We start from the raw sequence: 25,662 nt of genomic DNA on the forward strand, positions 1-25,662 counted from the left end.
CTCTGGAGGACTATATTTTGGTGCACATACTAAACAACAGGAGATCACTAGAGCTCCTCTGAAATAAGACAGACAATGGGATACAATTTATTTAGCCCCAAACAGCTAAAGCAACACTCACATTTTTTGCATGATTGCAGTTAAAGCAATCCAATTCTCCTTATGAATTAAAGAAACTTTTTTTTAACTTTCTGTGTAAAAGGATTAATGATTTACTGCTAGTTGCCAGTTGATGTGGTACTTAAAGTTTGTTCCTCAGGGCTAATGACTGGGTGGGGCTTACAGTGCTATTCCAGGCCAATCATTGCACAGTCATCTCTTTCAAGAAAGATTCTAACCAATAAGAAGAAGCCTAACAATCTGGGCTGAAAGCGGAGTGCCCCATATATTCCAGGGTGATGCTGAAGTAGGATACACTTTCTCCAAAGAAGGCTCCTTGGTGGTAAGTTAAACATTTCTGGGCAGGGTAAAAAATCGCACTTAATATGATGTCATAAAGTAGATTCTGAGGGGTGGAGTAAAGGCGAGGATGTCAAGGAAGAGCAGTGAGATGCTTTTGCAGAGACTAAAAAGATAACAACTTCACTTATAATTTCTCTAGGGAAGGTTATTTGAGAGTTGAAGTTGGGATTTTTGTTTATTCAAAGAAATAGCTTTAATATCTGCATGAGAGAGGCAATTTTTTTGTTTATATTTATCTCATCTTTCTAGAACGTTCTTTGAAAAGCAAAATTTTATGAGATTGATAAAGAAATATTATTCTAAATAAAGTATTTTAAGACAGGCCAATACTGTGGAATTGTGAAAATTATTATAAAGTCTGTTCATCTCACAATCAAATATAAACCTCTCAATTATTGAAAAGCTTTCATTAAAGGGAGTTGGGACAGCATGATTATTTTACCTAAATATAGCATACGACTTCATTAAGGCCTATGACTTATTGCCTTACCCTCAAATATTCATATATTTCTTTTAAAGCTTCCATAATTTGTTTGCAGAACAAATATATGCACAAATGAAACATTTTGAAGGATATTAAAGGTCCAAGACTTTACAGAGACATCAGCTTGACAGGATGTATTTTTTAAATTCACATTCTAAAATACAGGTTTTCACTTGTTGCATAGGTAACAAAACATTTCTAGAACAATTTTATTACTTGAACAGATACAGATTTTTGTAAACTAGCAAGAACATATTTTTTAGAAGTTTTTTATTTCTTTTCATTTTATTTGTTGTATAATTTATATTCTTATCAATCATAAAGTATTTTACAGTTTAAGCATGTAGTACTATCAATGAACTGTTTTTCAGGCTGAGAATATTCTCATCAGTTCTTACTGTACTCAATTGGTAGAGTTGTATCTTTTCTAAAGTCATATTGAATTCAAGTGCAGTGAATCCAAGCAAATGCTACAAACACACGTGAAGTTTTCATGACTTCACTGAAGTTCTGTTTGCTGAAGCAGGTCTCTAGTTATTTATTACACAATTTAATTGCTCAGGTGACTAACGTTCCTGAACAGGTAATTTTTAGTGAAATGAATTTAAAATTGTATGTATTGTAAAAGAAAACTATTTCCTCTTGCCCCACCCCTACTTAAATATATTTGCATTACTTGGAATGAGCTTAATTTTCTTTTGCAATGACAGCTTTGAAGAACACTCTGAAGATTATATAGGAGACAATATATCAAGAATCTATTTATTGAGTCCGTCTAGAACAAAAGCCAGGAGCTCCCTAATGTAACCACTAGTGTTTATTTCAAGGAGAAAAATATATAGATTTTTTTTCACGATCACAAAGTAGATAGTTTAGTCCAAGAAAATCCATTTTGGAAGATGTCACTGAACAACTCTTCCAATGTATTTCTGGATTCCATACCCAGTAACACCAATCGCTTTCAAGTTAATGTCATAAATGAGAGCCATGAGAGCAGTGAGGCTGTGAATGACAACACTGACCCGCCACATTATGAAGAAACCTCGTTTGGGGATGAAGCCCAGAACAGACTCAGAATCAGCTTTAGGCCTGGGAATCAGGAGTGCTACGACAATTTCCTCCAAAATGGAGAAACTGCTAAAACAGATGCCAGTTTCCATGCTTATGATTCTCATACCAACACATATTACCTACAAACCTTTGGCCACAACACCATGGATGCCGTTCCCAAGATTGAGTACTATCGCAACACCGGCAGCATCAGTGGGCCCAAGGTCAACCGACCCAGTCTGCTTGAGATTCATGAGCAACTTGCAAAGGTAAGCTTGAAGGACACGGGCAAGTATCCTCCTTTATTCATTCCTTCAGGTCATTTCCTCCCCTTTCATAATGCTATGAATGTGACACAGTCAAATGAAGAGGTCTATTGCAAACCATCCATCATACTTATATAACTGTCTCAAGTTCCCCCCAAACAGAAAATACACAGAAAGTGTTTCCCAAATGTTTACTGCCTTAGGATAGAGAACTAAAGAATTAACTCTAAAAGCTGGGCAATATGTCATATCTTGTTTACAATTATAGTCTACTCAATTCACACTTGGTTAAACATGTCAAACTGAATACTAAGCTGGTTCCACCTCAGTATTAATGCTTCTATACCAACTGTTTATAAAAAATCACTTGTGCTTGCGATAGCTAATACTGTGGGTGCCAGCCTTTAGTGTACATGGGTATGTTTTATATTCTTTAAAGAGAGAGTAGAGATTCTTATGAGTCTGCATTTTATCCCTTCCTCTTTAAAACTTTGCCTAAGCTTCCTGAACATACTTAAGCATATAAAATAACTAAATTAAATTTACGTACAGAAGCAGCAGAAGTGGCTAAACTTTTCATTATTTAAGGAATATAGCCAGGGTTCCCAAATCTGCTAGAAGTATGAGGCAGCATTTTTTCTAATCTTGTAGCAAATCATTTAGAAGCCTGTTAGATTTCTTCTTCCATAGCTTGCTCTAAAATATGTTGATGGACTTTATCTTCCCGCTCTTCTGGAACACAGTTTGGAATGAGTGTCATTCTTTATGGAATACAATTACTTGCTAAAAAAGAATGTTTAGATGTCACATATTCAAATGAGTTTACTCTTGACCAAGTTTTGAATAGGGGGGAAAAATGATTAAAACAGTTTCTTTCATATTCATTCATTCGATAATTTTTTATTAAATGATCACCCACTCCAGAGATTCTAGGAATACTGCTCTCAGGAAAGATATGAATAAAGGCAAAAATCTCTCTTTAGTTTCTGCTCATCCTTTCTTCCATCTCCAAAACTTATTCCCCTTGGCTGCTAGGGTCGCTGACTCTGGGTCCTACCACCAGGGACTGAGTGACTTGCTGAGGAGGTGCCCATGTTCTCAACTTTGTTCCCTGTCCCTTCTCCCCATCAAACCTTGTTTATTGTATATGCCACACCAGTAACTCTGCTAAATGGCTGGTTTCTTTACAGACATAAGCTTTAGATTTTATCTGGAATACTTGGTGCTTTAATCAAAAGAAGTTAACAGTATGGCCATTTCAGACAAAACGGCAGCCCCCAAGGAAAGTTTTGAGAAGGGAGGCAATTTGAAACTCCTGAAGTCAGACTGAGGTGTCACTTTCCTTTTCTATGTGAGGGGAGAGGAAAGGAAAATGGCAAAAGAGAGAAAAAGGAGAAAGGAAAAAGAAGGTTGACAGAAGCAGGCACAAGGAATTTCCAAGATGTGGAAGGGACAGAAAGAGAAATTTAGGGCTTTATAAAGAGATTTCAATTGATTCTGAAGAAATAAATTGAACTAAAGTTCTTCAAAATAAAAGACCTGAAATTCTATCTCACAATACTTTACCACATTACACATGATAATTTTTAAAACTTCCTCCTTCATTAAAATTAGTATCAAAATTAAATATTCTCATTCATCTCCAATTTACCACAAAAGAAAATAGAATTTTAACTCTATTAAAAAGGAAATGGAGTAAACTCACATCGTTCTTAGGACTGACATTCTAGAGAGAGAAAAGTAACTTATTTATAATTTCTAAAGTCATGGCTTATATAAATAAACCTTTCAATAAAGGGAGAAAAGCCCAGAAAGAACAGTTGTTTAGAAAGCCATCCGAATGACCACACAGGAGAAATATGATAGCTGAATTTGACAAATTTGATAGCTGTTTGGGGTATCATACCACCTTTGAAGAGATAAAATGAGACTAAGGACTTAACATTGACTTATAGCACTTTTTTTCTCAGACACAAAGGAATGGAAAATTAAATATATTAAAATTTAGGTTTAAGCTCAATTCCCTGAATGATCTTTTTTTTTTTTTTTTTTTTGAGACAGAGTCTCACTTTGTTGCCCGGGCTAGAGTGAGTACCATGGCGTCAGCCTAGCTCACAGCAACCTCAAACTCCTGGGCTCAAGCGATCCTACTGCCTCAGCCTCCCGAGTAGCTGGGACTACAGGCATGCACCACCATGCCCAGCTAATTTTTTCTATATATATTTTTAGTTGTCCAGATAATTTTTATTTCTATTTTTAGTAGAGACGGGGTCTCGCTCAGGCTGGTCTCAAACTCCTGACCTCGAGCGATCCACCCACCTCAGCCTTCCAGAGGGCTAGGATTACAGGCGTGAGCCACCACGCCCGGCCCCCTGAATGATCATTTTGAACCAGTGTAGTAAAAAGTTACTCTTCTTATAAACTTGACCCTCACTTATCTAAGGTACTTCATCCTGATTAAATCAAGTAGAGGTATCCACATAGCCAAATTGGGAGTGGAATTCAAATTTAACCCTGGAATCTGCAATGGGCACGTTCCTGCAGCCACCAGCACATTCTAGTGTTGCTGAAGGTGTACGGACCAGTCTGCCTCTCCATGTGTAACAGTCTGGAACACCTGCAGTTTACCTCTTTCTTCTTTGCTAGTGAATTTGATTTAACTGTTTTTTCCCCCTCAAATAAGAGATGAAGACCTGCAAAGTAAGGTAGCTGGGCTGCCACCACCTGTGGCTCTTGACATTTTCACAGTAGTTCCTCAAATTGCAACTAGAAATCATCAATAAAATAAACGTTACATAATTATACTCAGACACTTCATAGATTTGGTATGCAAAAAATATAAATAATAGTATTTATTTAAATCATTTAAAAATGGAAAGTATTGACATAGTACAAGTAAGGCAATATTTTTTATACCCATAATTATAATGCTTGTAAAAGCCATATAGCAATGGCATATTCATACTGAATAACAGACTATTTTTAGACAGAAAACCAGTTGAATTTTTATACAAATAGTGGTTATAATTTCCAAGTCAGAAAAAAATTATATGACTAGATTGTCCTAATAGGTAAAATGAAAAATAGGCTTGAAAGACATTATTTTAAGTCTCTGCCTTAAGTGAAACTCTAGGTATGATAGATATTGACAGAATTTGTAATCCTAATGATTTGAGTCTAATTGAAGAAATGCTTTTTGTTTTCTATGGAGGAATGAGCTAAATGCTTATACTGGTGGCTATTAATTATGGATTTCTTAAAATTCTAATTAAAAGCAGATAAAAAAACCTGTCATTTATTTACTCTGCAATATTGTACAAACTACATAACTTCTATTTATCTTGCAAGATGCTTGTGAATATTAGTTTATATGCATATAAAGTCTAGCTCAATGCTTACAATGGATAGGAACTCAATAAATGGCCATTGATGTTGATAGTGGCAATTTTTATACTAGCTTTTTATTTAAAAATTGAAATATACACAAAATATTGAACAAGTACTAAAAAATATATAGTAAAATGTTTCTCATCTAACATGAATCTTTCAGTTATTCTTTCCAGGGCAATCATTACTGACAGTTTCTCATAAATCCTTCCAGAAATTTTCTAGGCTTATACAAACATATGCAAACATCTATAAATATCTAGCTAACTTTCTGCCTGTATTATTTTTGCAAACATGTATTGGAACATATTTTACACATTGTTCTGCACTCTGCTGTTTCTAACAATGCACTTTGAAGATTCTTCCCTATTAAAACATATGAAATGATTATTTGATATCTGGCAAAGATTAATCTAGTAACTTTACTTTGTAAAGAGAATTCTGCTTTCAGTATCCAATCTATTCACACACAATTCCAAACTACAGAACTAACGGAAATGGAGTTCCTTTTCAGCATTACTAACCACCATAGTTAGTATTTCAGAAAAAAGATATAAGTATAAAGGATTCAGGAAAATATATAGCCTTTCTATCAAAGCCATGTGTTATGATGTCATTGAAATAAACTATCTATGAAAAGTATAAAATATCATAAAAATTAAGACAAAAATATTACTTTTAATGAGGCCACCATATAAAAACTGATCCAAAACAGAAACAATGGGATGACTTCACATTTGGCCATTAGGTTGTTAACAACTAAAAATAATTTGTAAATAAAAACATTAAGATTGACTGCAGGGTAATCATAACCAAATTTTCACTAAGACTTTTTTATGCATCAGACACTGTGCTCACATGTAAAAATTTCTCATTCAATCCTCACAACAATCTCTCAAGGCAGGTGCTATTATTATTGCTATTTTATAGATGGTGACAGTTTTATAAAATGCTATGGATCTTTTAGAAGAGAAAACAAAGACTTGGAGAAGTCAATGAACTTTCAAGGTCTAGAGGCCAAGGTCATATAGCTAATAAATTGAACATATGTCTGCATGACTCCAGAGTCCTTGCTGTTTATCACTGCTTTCCTTCCTCAGTCTGCTCTCCCATCGCACTTTGCCTTAGCTCATTCAACAGCTAGAGAGAATGGTGGAACTCAGCACAAAGAGGAAAATCGCAGCTCAGTCGTGATGGGCTGAGCAGGAGGTCCTTCCTTATTTCAGTCCTGTTTCTGGGACTGTGCCAAGAGATCATATTGCTTGTCCTACAGAATTATAGGTCTCAATCATTTTCATGGTCATCATAAAAAGCATTTATTAAGTATTTATTTACAAGAGCTGCTGTATAAAGTGAGTTAAAGAGATTTGACCTCTTCTAGAATTTTATGATATAAGGCAAATGACATGGTTATGAATAGAAATAAAGGACATGTAGTCAAGTTAACAAACATTAAACCCACATAAATCAAGTTATTAAATGCTTGTCCTTTATGAAAGGACAAAAATGTACAAATGTTTTCCTAAAAAATAGTCTTTTCTAAAGCATTTCTAAGTTCAAATTCGTAACTTTAGCATTCAAATTTGGGATATCTAAAATTAGAAATAATCACTAAGCTAACAGCAGCCAAATAAAATATACATTAAAATTGAAGTAATAAATGCCTTACAGGCCAGTGGTGACCAGAAGCCACCCCTAAAATATTTGTTGGAGTAAAATTCTGGAACTAAGTTTCATTCTGATACTTGTTAGATTTTCTTAGTATTCAAAGACAGTTCCCCTAGGAGCTCACACTATTAAAATAATCTGTGGAAAAAAAACAAAAACAAAAAAGTGTAATTTCCCATTATAAATAGTTCAGTAATAGATGGTGAGAAGAGTAGGAGTTCTTGTAAAGGTATACTGGAAAATATTAAGAACCTTTTAATTTTCTTTTTCATATGCCAGTTTATTGCACATAGCTAACTTTTGGCCTGAGTTATTAAAAACACATCAATTTGTGTGTCAGATATATATCTTCAGATATAGTAAAATTCTATGATTACAATTGTAACCATTAGCAGTGAATATAGGCATAGTTTGCAATAACTTTTAAAACAAGAAAAACAAACCTCTCATTTTCGTCATTTAAAATACTAGCCTTTATCACAAAGGGATAGAAACACACAGACATAATAACATTGATCAATAAGACAGTTAGAATGGTTAGAATCACAGAAATATGGTTAGAATCACATGTTTTCTATTCAGAAATGAGCGTTAGGAATTATCTAGGTCTTGATGGGATTGGTTTTCAAATAATTCAGTGGCAAAGGTGTGGGGGGCTTAGATAGAACAAGACTGGCCATATGTTGATAATTGTTGAACCTGGGTGATAAGTACATGAAATTTATTATACTATTCTCCTTACTTTGGCATATGTTTGAATGTGTCAATAATAAAAGAAAGTTTAAAACAATGGGAGATCATCTAGGCATAAGTATTTAGAGGACTATTTCTCAATGATGGTCTAAGAATTCTATCACCCTGAGATTAGAGGCTCAAAACTTGAAAGCATGTGTAAGTAGTAAATATTATCTAGTTGGAATTAAAGAATAAACATATTAATTTCCTCTGCTTTGATGATACCTAGAAAGATATTTGTTATTTTTCTGGAGCCTGAAAAAACATATTACATGTTAAATAAAATAATTTAATCTTTCATCTTACAACTCTTTAGTAATTTGCCATTTAAACTACATGTGATTGAAGATTCACTAGTTTGCCAGTATTGGAAAGGGAAAGTTTTTGTTTTTATCAAATGATCTTTCTTTTTTTAAATGTACTTTATTTTACCTTTTCTGAATCCTTAATGCTCAGGTAAAACTCTTGGTAAATAAATAATCATTCCCTAAAGCTACACTATTAAAATGCACTTATAAAAAGTTACAGGTCATCATTTATGGTAATGGAGAGTGAACAAACAAATCAATTCAAAGTGTGAAGGAAAAAACTAGTTTCAAGACAGCAATCATAAAACTTTTAGTTTTTGAGACTTTGGTCTCAAGAAAATGAACCAGTCGGGAGTCTGAAAGCCACTGGTTATAGCTCATATCCACCAAGTCTCCACAAACCCTCAACCCAAAGTCATGTTCAGTACTTTGATGATAAGTTGAATTTATAATTGCTGTTCTGACTTACACCGGAGGCATTTATTAAAAAGTGAAACCAAGGTTTGCTTTGCCATGTCTAAACAGGAAGATGGCAAACATAGAAAAATGATTTTGACTTCAAGTAAACTGCTTCAAAATAAAATTTTTGGAAAACTCATTGGATTTATTCCCATTGCTGTATCCAAGAAAGATAAAACAACTTGCTGGAGGACACACCCTGCATTGACTGCGCAGCCAAAATTGGATTCTAAGTCTCCTAGTTTATATGGTGCAGGATTTTTTGGCTCCTACATGATAGTGAGCAATGGAAATGGTTTCTATGCTTGTAAATTTTCTCTCAAATCTTAATAGTCAACAAGAGAAGTACACATTTAAGGGTTTTTTCCCCCTCTATGGTCTAAATGTATTTAAAACTTTGAAACTCTAGCAGGTTGAACATATTTACCTAAAGGAGAATTGAACACCATACATCCACTATATTTTTTTAATAATTTAGAAAATGATTGCTTCACTAATTTCTATTTCTGTATACGGTGGCTTCTCTGCCATGCCCTCAATGAATGTTCTTTTTTGCATCATATTGTGAAGTTCTAGTGATAAATTGAAGAACCATTAAACTGTGAGCAGGAGGAGCATCTATCAGGAAGAAATGTTTGTTTAAGGGGAAATGTTAAATATATTATTCATCCTTTAGCCTACTTTGTAAGATTTTTTTTTTTTACAGTCATTGGTATTCTCATTAATTCAGATCTAAGGGTCACAGTCACCATTGAGTTCATCAGGTAGCAGAGTAATTTCCTGGACCAACTCTTGAAGTTCAGATTTAATCAGAAAACATGGGTTTTATTCCCAAGACTTCTTTCAAAAGGCAAATGACTCAGGCTATGTCTCATGGGATCTTCAATTAATCTAGGCAAAGGAAATTGCCTTTTCCCCGAATAAGTAGTTGCTGACGGTCTGGCTATGGGAGCTTGATTAACTAGAATGTTGACAATTAAAAAAAAGTTTTTCTCAAATCAAGTCAAATAAATGTATCTCCTAACCAAATAATCTCTTCAACATTCGTTGACAGTTTAACACATTCCTCAATTCCCTGCTCTCATTGATTATATGTTTCAGTTATGAAAAATGAAAGTTACATTTGACCCATTTGGCTGCCTTATGTGTGTAGAATTCTTTCAGAGAAAAAAAGTGTTTTTAATTGACTGGAAAACAGCCTCAAATGTTTCATCCATCTGAAATCGACTGTATTGTATAGACCTATGCTGTTCAATATGGTAGCATTTCAAATGTTCATGTGGCTATTGAGCATTTGAAATGCAGCTAGTACAAATTGAGATGTGCTGTCAGTGAAAAATATACACTGAATTTCAAGGACTTAGTATGAACAAAAGAGTGTAAAATATTTCACTAATATTTTTATACTGATTATATGATGAAATAATATTTTATATAGATTCTATTAAGTAAAATGTATTATTAAAACACTCTGTAATTCAATTCTCTCCTACAAATTGGGGTACAACTACTGCTAACAAATACTTATATTGAAAATATTAGAAATACAATATTCTACAAAGATTAAATATATTTTTAAAATTTAGGAATCCATATCTAAACCCAAGTTATTTACCCAATTTCTTTTTACTTTTTAAAAAGTAGCTACTAGAAAATTTTGAATTACATACGTGGCTTGCATTTGAAGCTGATATAGATCACTTGTTTCTGCCCTGCCAGTTCAGCCTCAATTTTTTTGGACTTTGTTTATACATATCTTACATTGGTATGAATATATAATGTCAGTTTTCAATTATTTGTGCAAATAGGGACTGGTGATGCTTAAGATTAACATATTCCTCAGGTAATTCAAAACTAAATTTTAACTATGAATTTTAATCTCCTCTGTCATTCAATTTTTTCCCAATGCTGTCAAAAAATAATAAGATAACATGGCTTGGGATTCATTCCCTTTATCTCCCTTTTTAAACATGGTTTGCACAGAGGAAACAATAAGAAATGGACTGCCCCACAGGGAAGGAATGGAAAAGAAATAGGCGGCAAGAATGGATAAGAAACTAGGGTGTCTGCTCCCAAGTGGTAGAGATCAGGGACTTTCAAGTCAGACTTAGGGATTCAGCATTGTTTATTGATGGTCTGCTATATGGTAAGCCCTTCACCAACACTAAGAAAAGTAATCCACAGCATGGAATGACTAGTAGCATTCTATAATACTGGTAATTAAATGTTAAATCTTTCTCCAATTTGGTTATCATACAATGACTCTTAGTACATGGATTACTTTAGTTATCCAAGTGTCACCATGGTATTATGAACAAAGTCTCCTGGGAGAAGAAAGTCAGGGAGAAATCCTTGCTTAGGTAGAGAAGAAGAGCAGGTTGGAAGAAGACAAGAAGTCAAAGTGACTTGCAGTCAATAGCCCAAATTAAGGTCATTTTATAATGGGTCTGCTAATGACACAGTAAAGCCCAAAGAAACAAGAGCACTTGAGGATAGCAAGTGCAAGAACTTCAGTCATCCTAAAAGGAAAAAAAGAAGCCTTTATAATACATATTGAATGTTTATTTCACACCAATCCCAGTTTAGAGGGGGGAAAAATGCTTTTGTCCAAGACTTTTTAGCTAGTGACTTCAGAACATATCATTTTAGGCTTAAACCAATTTAGACCACTTATACGATAAAGTTATTCAATAATTATGGTAATTAAGTGATGAATCTGAGAGATTTCTCCAATGGTTTCAAAACCCTTCCTAGAAAAGAAAGCTTTTTCCAGAGCTCAGAGAGATGTATAGTCTACCCAAATAGCCAGATAGGTGCTAGTTAAGCTAAATTAAGTAGTTTCCTCTGAAATTATTCAAAGTCACATCTAAAGGGAAATTAGAGATTGAGAGTTATTCTTAACTTGAGAGAAACAGAGCTGTTTCCTCCCTCATTGAACTCAGAGACTATCCTACTGAGAAGGATGATCTTTTTCAGAATTAAGCCACAGGAAAAAATGACATAAAAGTTTAAACCCTTATTTATGCTACTACTTATTTCTACTCAATTAGTCTTTCTAGTAGTCGGTTATGAGACTTCTTACCTTCTATATGATAGTAGCGCATTCAACAATTCTCACCCAAAGGCATATGGAATCTGAGAGAAACTTCCCCTATAAGAATAACATTCTTGTATTCATCCAGTGACTTTAAACTTTTGTAGAATACTATAAAAATTTTTTAAGAAAACATTTCTATGTGTTCTTTCATTGAATCTTCTTAAAGATCCTCTAAGGTGAGTAGAGAAATGTTATCGTCATGATTTTAGGTGAATAAAATGAAGCACAGGGATGTTAATGGAAAGAAGTCCAGAGACTCTGCATAACTGAGGAAGGTTATCTCTCTGTCCCACCTAACATGCCTTCTAAAGACCCTCATCCACTCTTTCTGGGCTTTCCTTCCTTGTATCCCTTCTTCTCTCTTTTGTTCTTTTTGTGTTGTGAATTTAACTAAATCTGACCACTTTCACCAAAGGACATACTCTCACTAGTGGAAGAACTGCTCAGGGTCCCTCCACTACCCCTGTAGTCTTAGCCATGCCTAAAAATCATTCACAAAAGGAACCCATCAGCTCCTAGGGAAAAAAAAAAAAATTACTAAAAGTGACCAGAATATATTTCCCCCCAACACTTTTTTTTGGGGGGGGAGGCAGGGTTCCAAAGTTTTATGTCAATTGTTTTGATTTACCTTTGAAAGTTTTGTGAAACAGTTCATTTATTGACCAACTATTTTATTTTTTGCTGTCTATAACAATGCAGAATGTGGCGGTGGCCCCAGGTTCGGCTGACAGGGTTGCTAACGGTGATGGGGTGCCTGGAGATGAACAAGCTGAGAACAAGGAAGAAGATCAAGGTGGCGCTGTGAAGTTTGGATGGGTGAAAGGTGTGCTGGTGAGAAAGCTCCTCTGTTTACAATGAAAACTGTGCATTCAACGTGGTAGCGGATTAGGTGTTTGCAAGGCCTGGACACCAGCATGACAAACATGGCTGTCTTGCCCCACTGTCACTTTTCACGTCTTCTTTCACTGTCCCTTCAATCCACAGGTCAGATGCATGCTGAATATCTGGGGAGTCATGCTCTTCATTCGCCTCTCCTGGATTGTTGGAGAAGCTGGAATTGGTAAGTATTTTTCCTGAATAATTTTTTATATAAATTATAAGCTCAATAAGCAGTTTGTTTTCACCATTAATGCTAAACGTGAGATGAAGGTCACAGAAATAATTTACACTTGGGCTCTTTTTACTTTGCCCCTTTGACAATGTTTGGCAGAGAGGAAAGGTGAAGAGTTAACTCCTGTGAGACTGGAATTTTCCAGCTTGCCAAACAGGTGAATGCTCAAGTGACTATTGCCATCTTTTAAAAGACTTCTAGGTGCACATAAAAGCATATGAATTTTAGATAACAATATTCATATTTTGGGATATATCGACATTTGCCTCTCATTTGTCACAGAGTGTCCCTATTGTGATGATTCGTAAAACTTCACTAAATAAAAGTAACTTGTGGGAAAACCGGTGAAAATGTGACCTGACTAATAAAAAATGCTGAGTTGTTGAACATTTGCCAAAGAAAATACTTGTGTTACTTTCAGTTACCAGCAGTTAGAGAGCAAAGGTTAATGAAATATTGCCAGCTGTAAGCTTAAAATGATAGATGAAATAACTCAGATGATGTATATTTCTAATGTTTTTTTCCCTAAATGGGAAATGAATGATAATGACATTATTTTAAGAGTGATTATTTAAAGTTTTTAAATATTGTATTGCATTTAAAATATTATTTCCTCTAGCAAATCTTTTTTTGTTAAGAGTAAATTAGTAAAATATATATGGAAAATTTATTTGAATTTTATCAAAGCTCCTGATTTAATGTAATAAAAATTAATGCTGTTCTACTCCATATATGGAAAAAAACTATAAATTCACTTTAAGGGGAAGACGTAGCATCGAGAACATAGACATTCAAATGTGTTCTCAGATATTACTTCAGAAAGTATCTCAATTCACATTTTTAAAGGTACTTGGTCACTATTTATTGCCTTCACTCCTCAAAACACATTTAGAATCACCAGAAAACTAACTCAAAAAACAAAGGGCTAAGCTGTAAATTGAAAAATTGGCACCAGTTCCCATAGTTTTTCCGTGTTTCGTGTTTGGCAACTGCTGGGTTCCTGACCAAGGGCTGCTTGCCGGTTTTATGGTGCATATCAAATGAGTGCATACAGCCACGGGGTCCAAAATAAGTATATGCTGTTCCATGGAAAATCTGCATCTTAATATTGCCAAGGTTTTGCTCCAGGGTTTCATGCAAAATTAGGTTTTTAAGGGCAGTTTAGTAACTTATTGAGATCATCAAGAAACATTACTTTGTTTGGAGGTGTGAGAGTAGCCAAGGGCAAGAGTAATTCTTTTTAATGCAACTTATTTAACATCCATATGTTTGGGCAATAATCTGAACTTTAATCAGATCTTACGTTACTCTTCACAGTCAACCCAATTTCAGGTTTATTGTAAAATTGTAAAATATGAAGAATCCTATCTTCTGCAAAATAGTTTATTATACTATCAGACACTATCCTTGTTTTAATAAGGATTTTTTATTTAAGTAGTTAAATTATATATTAGAAGAGATTAGAATTCTACCTAATGAGTGTTCAGTGGGTTTTCCTTTGAATGGAGGTTTGTGTTTTTCTTTTCTTTTAAATTCTCAAAGGATAGACTTTAGTGAGTAGTAGAAACTTACTATCAACCTTGGTTTTACAGACCTTTGCTGTGAATCTAAAGCTAGATGAGTTAAGTCACTCTCAGGGTCCCATTTGGGTTTCCTTTATTGGCAAAGAAAAGAAACAAATGCAAGTATTTTCCTCTTGCTTTGGGCATAGTTTAAAGAAGTCTGAATACATTTGCAAGCCCAGACCTTGGGAATAAAGCCAAAGAGAATCTGGAGCCAGAAGTCACAGTAGCTACAGCCCTTGAGTAACCATTCTGGGGCTAAAAGTTGTGGCTGTCTTGTTTCCAAAAGCAAATGGTAGAATGAGCTGATAATGCTGTTGAGTTGTTCTCTGTCTTGGAGACCTGGGCTGGGGCAAGTTGGTTTCCAATAACTTACACATTAAGCAGGAAAGTTGGGTGTGAAAAGCGGATATATGGCCTGAAGCAAGTTACTTCTACTCTGTGAATTTCACTCACTCTTCTAAAAGTTAAGGAGTGGGTTAGAGTTCATTATTTCCCAATCAATTCTTTCAAGATAAAGCTAAAGAAGCTTTCTGAACAGGCAGACACAAGTTGAGATAGGCGGAGGGTAGCTTAGTCATCTTACTGTGGAGTGCATAGAAATTACCTGGGAAGTTGAGTTAGGAAACTGCAGAATCCTGGAATTCACTGTTAAAGATCCAAACTCAGTAGGTCTGGGCATTTTTAATAAGCACCCCAGGCATTTTCTGAGGCTGGTGGTTCAAGGACCACACTTTGAGGAAACAATGAACTGAATATTCTCTAAATTGCATTTTACCCTAGGATTTTATTATGCTTGATTGTGAGAGAAGCAAATCCTTTGTTGTTTAAAAGTATGAAACTTTGTTCCAAGATTTCAAATGGTTTACGGAAATATATGCAAAGCAACAAGATGAATTAAGAATTCTTGAGAAAGTAAGAGGCAAAGGGAAAATAACGGTGGGGAAATAATAAAGTCAGAGTAGATTTAGTGTCATGAAATGCAAATTATATGTTCCTATACAGTTTCTGGGGTGTGCTAAACATCAAACATCCTCAAAACAAAGTCAAGAGCAAAATAAGTGCAAAAGATAAAAATAAATCACCTTTAGTGGTACAGGGACCTGAGGCCACATAGTGAAACAGAGGTGATGCTCACCACAGCATCCCTACAATAGATATGAAGAATTTAGTGCAACTATTTCTTATAACTCCCAGCTTTTAAGAGTCTATAGGGGCCAAAGCAATATGGTCCAAGTTTGCAGCTTGTACCCCACAGTTATACTCTTCCCACTGCACTTTAACCTGCAAAATAGCGCAGAATACCCTGCTAGTGCCAGGGTAGAGCTGGAACGTCAAAGGAGCCAGCCTCTAGTACCAGATTCCCATTTCTGTCCTTAAGCTCTTTTCACTTCCCCTTCTCCTGGGGCATAGCCAGACAGCTCACAGCCTCTTTTGGGGGACTACCACTCTAACCATTCATGGGGCAAGAGAGCCTGCCAACAACTATGGAGCATTCACTTTATGTAGGGAAGCATATCAAACAGCCCAGATCAGAGCATTCTGGATGGAGCCATGGTGAGTTCAGTGGCTGTGACCTCATAACCTTCTCCCTGAATCCTGGATCAGCCTCTATTGGAGAGGGTATTATAGAGAAGGAAAAACTGTTTCCCTCTAACCCACCTTAGGTTCATTGGCCAGGGCCCTATAAATGAGACTGACCAAAGTCAGATTAACAAGAGAAAAACAAACAGAAGTTTATTGACATGTGCGTGGTGCATATAGGTGGGAGCACTCAATGGTAAGTTACTCAAACGGGTGGTTAGAACATGGATTTATATGCCGTCTTAACAAAAGAACTATAAAATTGGAGAGAAGTGACAAGACAAAGAAAAGGACTTTTTGTTCCTAGGGTGGCAAATCATAGGAAGGTAAATGCAAATGGAAGAAAAGGGCTTGTTTTGTAGATTCCTGTGGTGCTTTCTTCAGGCTAAATAAGGGTCTTAAGTTGTTTCTTGTGATTAGCTTCTGTTTTCCCTGGTAGAGAGAGAAGGAAGGACGCATGTACAAATTTATATCCTGCTTTTAAGCAAATAGGAAAGAGACCAAGAGCTTTTCTTATATCTGCTTCTTTTGAATTGCCTTCAGCTCAAAACAATCCTTATGGCCATTCTGCTACCCTTGGGTCTCCTCCTGGCTGTGTGTTTATTGAATCTGAGAGCAGTCTCACCTTTCTCGAATTCTGGCCTCTACTGCTTCCTCCCTCTCCAAATAGTCATCACCCTTCTAAACCATAAGATCCTTGAGGACAGTGTTTTCATTTCATTTTATTTGCTCCTTGCATCTCTCACATTGCCTGCCACAGAGCTGGGTATATAGTTGTCTTCTAAAAAGCAATAGCTATTATGACTATTTTCAATATGACCAAAAAGCAGTACCATTGACTGTGTACTGTGTTCCATGCTCCATGCTAACCACTTTACACATGCATTCTTTCTAATTCCATTGCCATTTTTGGCTCAGAAAATAAGTAACTTGACAGAGATCATACAGCCAATAAGTTAATATAGTTTAATTTGATTCTATCCACTTTACCCATCTGCTGGATGAACAATTTGCTATACTGTGTGTAATTTTCCACCCCTACATAACCATATGTACATAAAAAGGTAGTTACTTGGAAGGATGAACATTTAATCTCCCGTTATATTGACAGCTTGGAATTGTAGACTAAATATTATGTTTATAGGTGTGTAGGACTTCATCAAAGAGGAGGTTCTTATTAAATTTTTACCAGACATAGTTGTTTTGTTGTGTACAACTTAGCAATGCACATTTTAGCTCTTGAGTTTCTTGAAACCCGAGCTGTTACAGGCAGAAAACTTCAAAGCTGAGCACTCATTCTTTGTGATTTCCCGGCCAACATGTTGAACTCAAATGTGATTTTTCAGTGATTGCCCTAGATTTGCTGGCAATTATTTAAATAATCTAAAGGATTGTTCCACCATTTAATGCTTTTATTTTTCCTCTCTCAACTGAGGTCTTGGTGTGATTATCATCGGCTTAGCCGTGACAGTGACTGCTATCACTGGTTTATCCACCTCTGCTATTGCCACAAATGGATATGTCAGAGGAGGTAATTAAATTTGTGATGTGCACCATCATTTGTAAGGTAAAGCCAACACAGGCTCTCATAGTTCACCACTGACCTTTCGGGAATGTTCTCAAAGGTAATGCAAGTTGGTTCCTTCTCCCCTCCCCCAGGCAAAGGGATGCGAGAAAAACGGAGAAGGTTTTAACCTTTGTCAAACACCCAACTTCCTCATTCAGGTTCCTCAGAAGTAAGAAAGAAGGTCAAATGTCATGTTTTCTCTTTTCACAGCCAGGGTGGTTTCTCTCCCAGGACACCAGCGTAAGTCAACTTTTCCTTTCCAGGGCTGCGGTTTCAGTTGTGTTTATTTTAGAAACCATCCTTCATCCTGATGAGCTGTTCTCCTCCGACTTGATCTTTATGCCAGGCATACCAGTTTCCCCTTAGCACACAGAAACCCCGATGGAGCCCAAGGCATGGACCTGAAAACTTAAAGGCAATGTAGTTTGCAGCAATAGGGAAGCCAAGGAAGAAAAGTAAAACATAGTATCTTCTATCTTTCATTGCTAACAGGTCTCGGAGTTCTCATAATTCTTCTTTCCACCATGGTAACTTCTATTACTGGGTTGTCAACTTCTGCAATAGCAACTAACGGGTTTGTTCGTGGAGGTAAAATCTCTAAGATATCTAATGCCCTCATCACTCGCTACGGGTAGGCAAAAACTTTTTATATACTTCTTTTTGATGGGAATGAGAAAGTAGTCCGATGTTCTTGAAGCCTGGCTAAGTATTTGGAGGAGCCAGATGCAGGAGAAAACATAACATACGGTGAGTACAGTCCAGCTCTGCACTGGTCATCTCTGGTCTTGTTTCTAACAGACCTCTCTGGCACATTTCAGGTCATGCCTTACAGATGCGCAAATTCCTTGAGTAAGTGGTTTATTTTTCAGGCAGGTCTGCATACCTCTTGCTGGTGTTTCTTGGAAAATGATTCCTGGACATGGCTTCAGTTTTAAAGTTTGGTACATTTCAGGTGCTTGCTAGACCTTCGTGGACTGGGATCTTTTAGAACATTTCAGGTTTTCATGGGGAGACTGATTCTCCTACGACAAGATTCAAACAGCTGCCTCCTGAAGTACCGGTGATTTTCTCAGTACTGGAGCCAAACACCTTTCTTGGGGGATTTTGCAGGTCTTGGATTCGTCATCATTGGCCTTAGTGTGGTGGTGACAACACTCACAGGTATTTCTATGTCTGCTATTTGCACAAACGGAGTAGTGAGAGGAGGTAAGCCAATTAATTCACTTATGACTACAGGCTTGATTGCTAGTAATGTCTAGAGTTGGTTTAATATTGGAAGTGAAAGTTGCATATTGCTAGTTAGTCCCCAAAGTCTTAAAATAGAATAAAATAACACAAATTTAAACAGCAAGGCCAAATTCTTCTCAGTTAAAATTAGGAGGTCTCCAGAAAAGATTTTTTGACCCGTTTCCTATGATGAAACATGTTTATAAAGTGGAGAGTGACCATGTGTTTAGTAAGAAGACATGGAATATTCCAGTCAAATACATGGTTTCTTTGCACCTTGGATGAGCCCCGCTGGCTCTCTCTTGCGTTCCCGCAGCGTGGGTCTTCTCCAGCGCCCCCGTGAGCAGTACTGACAGTCCCACTCGGTGAACCGCTCCTGCACCCACCCCCAGGGTTCACCCCAAACCCTGCACTCCCAGGCATGGGAAGACCATTAAAAAGAAAAAAATAAATAAATGAACAATTGCTTTCAAAACATCTAGGAGCAGGCAGGCCCAGGCAGGCCCAGGCAGAAAAGGAAGTGGATAAAGTTTATCATTTTTCTTCTAATTTCCTTTCATTGGTTCCTCTGGTTCCGTACTTGGGAAGTTTATCTAGGTCTCCCTGCTCAGCGCCTTCTGAAACACCATCCCTCCCACAACACACCTCCACCCCCAACTTCTACCTGGCTCTCATTTTGACCAAGCCCACCTAGGTAACAAGGGGCTAGCTAATGTGTTTAAGGTAATCTGTATAAAGGAAACAATGCAAATTTGCCCCACCCAGATAATATGTTGCATTTTTAGAGAGGACTTTGACCTCTGAACCCAAAGGAATTACTACAGCGAAAGAAATTTCTTCACAGCCAAAAGTAATTTTGTTTTGTTTTTAGGTGAATTTATTCAATGTCATTCTTCGGCCCACTCAGTTCACCTCTAAGACCAGCTCAGTATAAGAAGTCATTAGTTTACTATGGTCTGTGATAATCAGACCTCTTGATGCTATTCTTTTTTTTTCTTTCTTTTTTTTTTTTTTGAGACAAGAGTCTCACTCTGTTGCCCTGAGTAGAGTGCCGTGCCGTCAGCCTAGCTCACAGCAACCTCAAACTCCTGGGCTCAAGCGATCCTCCTGCCTCAGCCTCCTGAGTAGTTGAGACTACAGGCCTGATTCCACCAGGCCTGGCTAATTTTTACATTTTTAATAGAGATGGGGGTCTCACTCTTGCTCAGCCTGGTCTCGAACTCCTGACCTCAAGCGATCCTCCCGCCTCAGCCTCCCAGAGTGCTAGGATTACAGGTGTGAGCCACCGCACCCGGCCCATCAGACCTTTTAACATTCAGTATTTTCATTTTCAGTAACCTACTCTAGGTACCCTCCAGTCAGTTGACCAATCTAGTTCTGTGTTTCATGCACACAGACATATGCAGCCATATATAGAACTACTTTTCCAATGTGCAAGGAAGAGGCAATTGTTCCAAGTCCTCCTTATGTTTCTTCCCACGTGCCACCCCCATACACATATGAGTATTTGGCAATAATCATGCCTTCTCTAGCTAAAAACGTAAAAAAATAAATCTGATCTATAGATGAATAATACATAGCACTACACAGAAACCTTGATTTATGCAGCAAATATATACCGAAAAATTATATACACTTCACCCACTTCATTTTCTACCCAGGCTTTCCTATTCCTGGAAATTCTGGATATAAAATTTTACTTCAGTTGCATTATTAATTTGAATATACCAATGATATTTTTTTAAGACAAAACAATTTTTGGGTAAAGTTTGCCATGTTCTTATTTGTAGCATATTTTTTTTACATTTAGGTTTCTGTAAGTTGGGTTTATTAAGTCAGGCTACTTCTATTGTAGATTATAGAGTACAAAGAAGGGTTAAGTTATTCATTAGGGTAACACAGGATTCCTAAAACTATTAGGAAGTTGTAATATTTTATCAGAATAATTAACATTTCAAATGCTTTCAGACATTTAAAACTACTTGGTCATATAAACTAGCAGTTCCTTGACATAAAGCATGTTCATTTCTTGTTTCAGGTGGAGCCTATTATCTTATTTCCAGAAGTTTAGGCCCCGAGTTCGGTGGGTCAATAGGCTTGATCTTTGCTTTTGCCAACGCAGTGGCTGTTGCTATGTATGTGGTGGGATTTGCTGAGACTGTGGTAGATCTTCTTAAGGTAATTGAGAGCTTCTCTGTTTTTCAGCCAAGCAAGATAATTCAGTTTAGTTTGCTTTTTCGGGGCACCAAGGGATATTATTATGGCAAGATGAGAGGAAAAAGTTGGATATCTTAGAAGGATCCTGAGCTTAGCATTGGAAGATCTGGCTTTGAGTCCTGGCTCTCAAATTTACCAGCCAAGAGACTTTGGATCAGTTTCTCTATTAATCTAAACCCTGTTTTCCAAATCTATAATATGGGCTAATAATGTTATTCTATGTATTTCACAGAAGTGTGCTGCAAATCCAACTAAATAATGTACATGAAATACTGGGTAGCATTTGAAACACTGGATAAATAATGGGTATTATGATCAGCAGTAATACTCTGATTATGGTTGTAGATTTCCAAAGGGAAAGAAACTTCAAACGTGGAAATAACTCCCAGCAGAAAACTAGGCATTTCCTAGTTTAGGTGTCAGTCTAGGATGGTGTATACACAAGCACAGTAATTAGCTAGTATACTAACTAACTTCTAGTTCATGTCTTGTGGTAAAGATAGCATTCACTGAATTCAATTAGTAAAAGTACCTCTATTTGAAAATTAGATAAATAAATGAACTTGTAGTTCATAAGGTGTATTGTCTTCAAGAGATGCATTATCAGGTTTGTGTGGTCTGTTCCTAAATTAAACAGCACTTAATTTCCTATGTTCATACCATGAACCACTCATTTTTATTCCTCTAGGATTCCCCTTGACACACAAAAATAGTCATTCTTCTGAAACAAAACACAATATATTTGTGCACACACACTTTCACTTAGTGCTATCATCTCTTCAAAAGCTATGACTAGAATGAATCTCTAAAACTTCTAACTTTTAACCATGGCTATCAAAGGCCTATTATCACAGAAAAAAATAATGCTAAGTTATCTTCTGAAATTTATGAACACTTCATTTTTGTATCATCCTGTATGGCCCCAGGTGTCAGTGTACAGTATCTCTTTTAACTGTTATATGCTACAATAAGACACACACCCAAAAAGGTGCATCTCTAACCATTTAACCAATTTCCCCCCCAGGAGAGTGATTCAATGATGGTGGATCCAACCAATGACATCCGGATTATAGGCACCATCACCGTGGTGATTCTTTTAGGAATTTCAGTAGCTGGAATGGAATGGGAAGCAAAGGTGAATTTCTCAAAAATGATGTTACCCACAACTGCTGGTTGGGTCCTGAACAAATTGCAGGAATAGAAGGAACCCCATATTCAAAAAGAATTGCTGTCACTGTTTGCTATGGTGAAAGGAGCAGGATAGCGCCAGATGGAACACGACGCGTGCAAAGCGAGAAGTCCAAGCAGTCGTGACTCACAGCTCATGAGTCACGTGACAGGGCCTGTGTTTTGTCCTTTCTGCTATCATCACAGTGACACAGCCACCAAGGTGGCTGCTGCCATCTTCATGCATAGACCCTTTACGATCATAGCAGTGGGGCACGCTGGAAGCCTGTGTCTCTCAATCACAAACCCTGGTGTCCCCTTTCAAGCTGCCCGTGGGTACTACTGAAGCCCAAAAGAAATGGCAAGTGTCTTAGGAGAGGGTAATAGAAGCAGAAGCTATCATTCTTTTCTGAAACCCAGTATTTCACCAGCAAGGTTGAAGACACCATAGTCTTTGGAACCAGAAAATACCTGGGTTGAACTAGTAGTAAAACAGAGAGTAAATTTCTAAATGATGGGAAGCATGTCTTTTGCCTTCTTTGTAACTCCCTGCTCTGATTGGTGCAATTGAAAACGTTCCTCTGTGCCTGGAGATGAAGTAACTAGATTTCAAGTGGTCACGAGAAATAGAAAGACAGCCTAAGCCTCTCACCTATATAAGGCAATAGCAAACATTCCTACGTGGCATTTATTTGTGGATGATACATTCACGCATTAACTAAAAATTAATTAAGTGCCTACATGCGTTGAGCATTCTGCCAGGCACTAGATGTTCAGTTGTGACCAAAACAGGCAGAATCTCTGCCCTAGTTCAGCAAATGGTCTACAGATAGATGAGTAATAAACAAGTAAACAAAGGAATAAATATAAAATGGTAAATTGTGAAAAAGTATTGTGAAGGAAATAAATAGGACCCTGAGATAGAAAAAAAGAAAAAAACAGAGGAAACTTTAGATTACTGGATTCCAGGAGGGAGGCAATGAAGTTTAGTGGCAATAGAAGGTAGTATTTCAATCTCCAGCTTTGTGGTTGGAGTGCCTGGATTTGAATCTGGTTTATATTTCTGTGACCTTAAGTAAATTATTTAACCTTTCTGTGCCTCAGCTTCTTTATCTTTAAAATGGGGGTAATAAAATTACCTACTTCATAGTGTTGTTAGTTAGTCGTATTATTTAGCTAAAAGAATACAGGTAAAGTTAAATCTGAATCTGTTCTATTGTAAGCCCTCAGTGACCATATAGCTGTCATTATTTAGATTAAGTGGTCAAGAAAGGCCTCCCTGAGGAGGTAACTAAGACTTAAAGGATGAGAAGCAAATGGCTTCGTGGGGTGGGGTGGAGTGTGTTCCAGGTAGAGGAAAGAGCACGTGATAATACCAAGCCAGTAAACACCTTGAAATGGAGAAACTGAAGGAAGACCATTTAGCCAGTCACCCTTGCAGAGTGCTTGAGCTAAGCACACAGTGGCGGCCTGCGGTCAAGTGCGCTGGGCATCCCAGGAATTCTGTGACTCGTTCTGTGTTCTCACTCTCCTGCACTCAGCACCAGGAATAGGAAGAACACACAGGTGCTCTGCCTAGAGAAAAACTCAAGTCTATCAGTGTTAAAACTTTTGGCTCCATTTATATTCCTGAGACCACTGTGGTAGTTACCCACCTGCTGTTTGAAATGTTCTTGAAATGTAACCCTCAAGGGCCCAAGCACATGCTCCCATTGAAAATGTAGCATTAACATTCAGGAAGAATAAGGTTTATTAAGATCCTATTCTATAAGGATGCACTTATCTTCTCTGGGTAGCAGAGTCTTCACTAGAATAATCAGAGTCTTTCTCCAGTGGAAAATTACAACTTTCATAATTACATAAGAAGTTATCAAATATATCTAATTTGGTCTCCTTTTACTTTGCCATTCCAGGCTCAAGTGATTCTTCTGGTCATTCTTCTTATTGCTATTGCAAACTTCTTCATTGGAACTGTCATCCCATCCAACAACGAGAAAAAGTCCAGAGGTTTCTTTAATTACCAAGGTACATGTTACAAATTAGCTGCTTCTCAGTAAATGGTTCTCCATTTCCCACCCATCACCATCCCCACCCCTGACCCCAGCCATGGGAATGCCAGTGTGGTCCAGGGAAGAGCCTGGAGTTGGATTCGGGAGACCCAGGGCTGGGTCTCTCCTCTTCCACTTACCAGCAGGGCAGATCACCTAGCGTGTTCAGGTCTCAGATTCTCCAGCTAAAGTGTGGGTGATAATAATAACTTCCTGAAGGAATTTTGAGAAGCAAATGAGACAGTAGATGTGAAAGTGCCTTGTAAATCTTGGACAAATTGTTGGACAAATTGTTGCCCCTATCAAATAGTAGAAACAGAGAGCATACTCAGTGAAAGAGAATAGCTTCAACACCCACTGGAGGTGGGGGGCTCCGGCAGGTAAAAAAAACAAAAAACAAAAAACAAAAAAGAATAGCTTGAACAAATTGTTCAATCATTGCAGAGCACTAAAGTTAAATATAGAATTTTTGCACCTTGCTTTCCTATAGCATTACCTACTTAAGCATCATTGTCAAGTTTTCAGGCATAAAAGACTGTAGGAGTTATTTAGTGTAGTGTCCTGTGATGATGTCACTGAGCACGAAAGCTGACTTCTTTTCCTCCTATTCTGCTCCTCCTATCCACTCTTTCCCCTCTAGCTTACTCAAGAACCCACTGCTGTGGTGTTTTTTAATACGTATTTCCCTTCATTATTTACTCAGTTGACAGTATTTGTTTCTTTTCTGGATCACATCATCTCTTTCTTCTTAATTCTTTTTCTTTATAAAGATTGTCTTATTTGCTTTGCATGTTAGCATCCTTTTCTTTTCTATTCTTTTCCCTCCTTCCCACTTCTACCATATTTTTTGATGTTTTAAGCTTTTCTTCCTTCTTTGGTACCCCAGATTCTCTCGTTCACATTTTTCTTCCTCCTCTTTTCTTTTTGATGTTTTAAGCTTTTCTTCCTTCTTTGGTACCCCAGATTCTCTCGTTCACATTTTTCTTCCTCCTCTTTTTCCTTTCTGTTTTTCTTCTACATTGTTCTCTTTTATTTAGGTAACTTGATGACAATCTGTGGGATAGTATTATGTTGTGAATAAAACCCCTCACTATGTTATTCTCCCATACTGAGAGTATGGTATAAGGACCTAAGATCCAATTTCTGGGAGAGAGGAGTAAAGAGATTAGGACATTAGTAGCAAAATTGTAAAGTAGCCTCACCCACAAGGTTCTTCAATAATTAGAAAAAAAGGCATAGAAAAGCAGTGTGTTGATTGTTTAA

At 36.9% G+C, this 25,662-nt stretch overlaps 1 protein-coding gene across 4 annotated transcripts in view; it reads left to right on the forward strand.

Moving 5' to 3' along the window:
• Positions 1-412: 412 nt before the first annotated feature.
• SLC12A1 (solute carrier family 12 member 1) overlaps positions 413-25,662 on the forward strand; it is an 86,907-nt gene continuing 61,657 nt past the window's right edge. For 2 of the 4 annotated variants that reach the window (XM_045528566.1, XM_045528573.1), the window contains exons 1-8: positions 413-442; positions 1,657-2,265; positions 12,616-12,747; positions 12,901-12,976; positions 18,233-18,328; positions 21,006-21,145; positions 22,209-22,319; positions 24,265-24,376. In XM_045528566.1, the coding sequence (XP_045384522.1) occupies positions 1,846-2,265; positions 12,616-12,747; positions 12,901-12,976; positions 18,233-18,328; positions 21,006-21,145; positions 22,209-22,319; positions 24,265-24,376 (1,087 nt within the window). In that variant the 5' untranslated portion in view covers positions 413-442; positions 1,657-1,845. Of the gene's footprint in view, positions 443-1,656; positions 2,266-12,615; positions 12,748-12,900; positions 12,977-18,232; positions 18,329-18,850; positions 18,947-21,005; positions 21,146-22,208; positions 22,320-24,264; positions 24,377-25,662 lie in introns of all 4 variants that reach the window. The other 2 variants (XM_045528582.1, XM_045528561.1) reach the window with 2 other exon arrangements.

Source organism: Lemur catta, chromosome 1 (assembly GCF_020740605.2).
Source record: "Lemur catta isolate mLemCat1 chromosome 1, mLemCat1.pri, whole genome shotgun sequence".
NCBI classification, from domain to species: Eukaryota; Metazoa; Chordata; class Mammalia; order Primates; family Lemuridae; genus Lemur; species Lemur catta.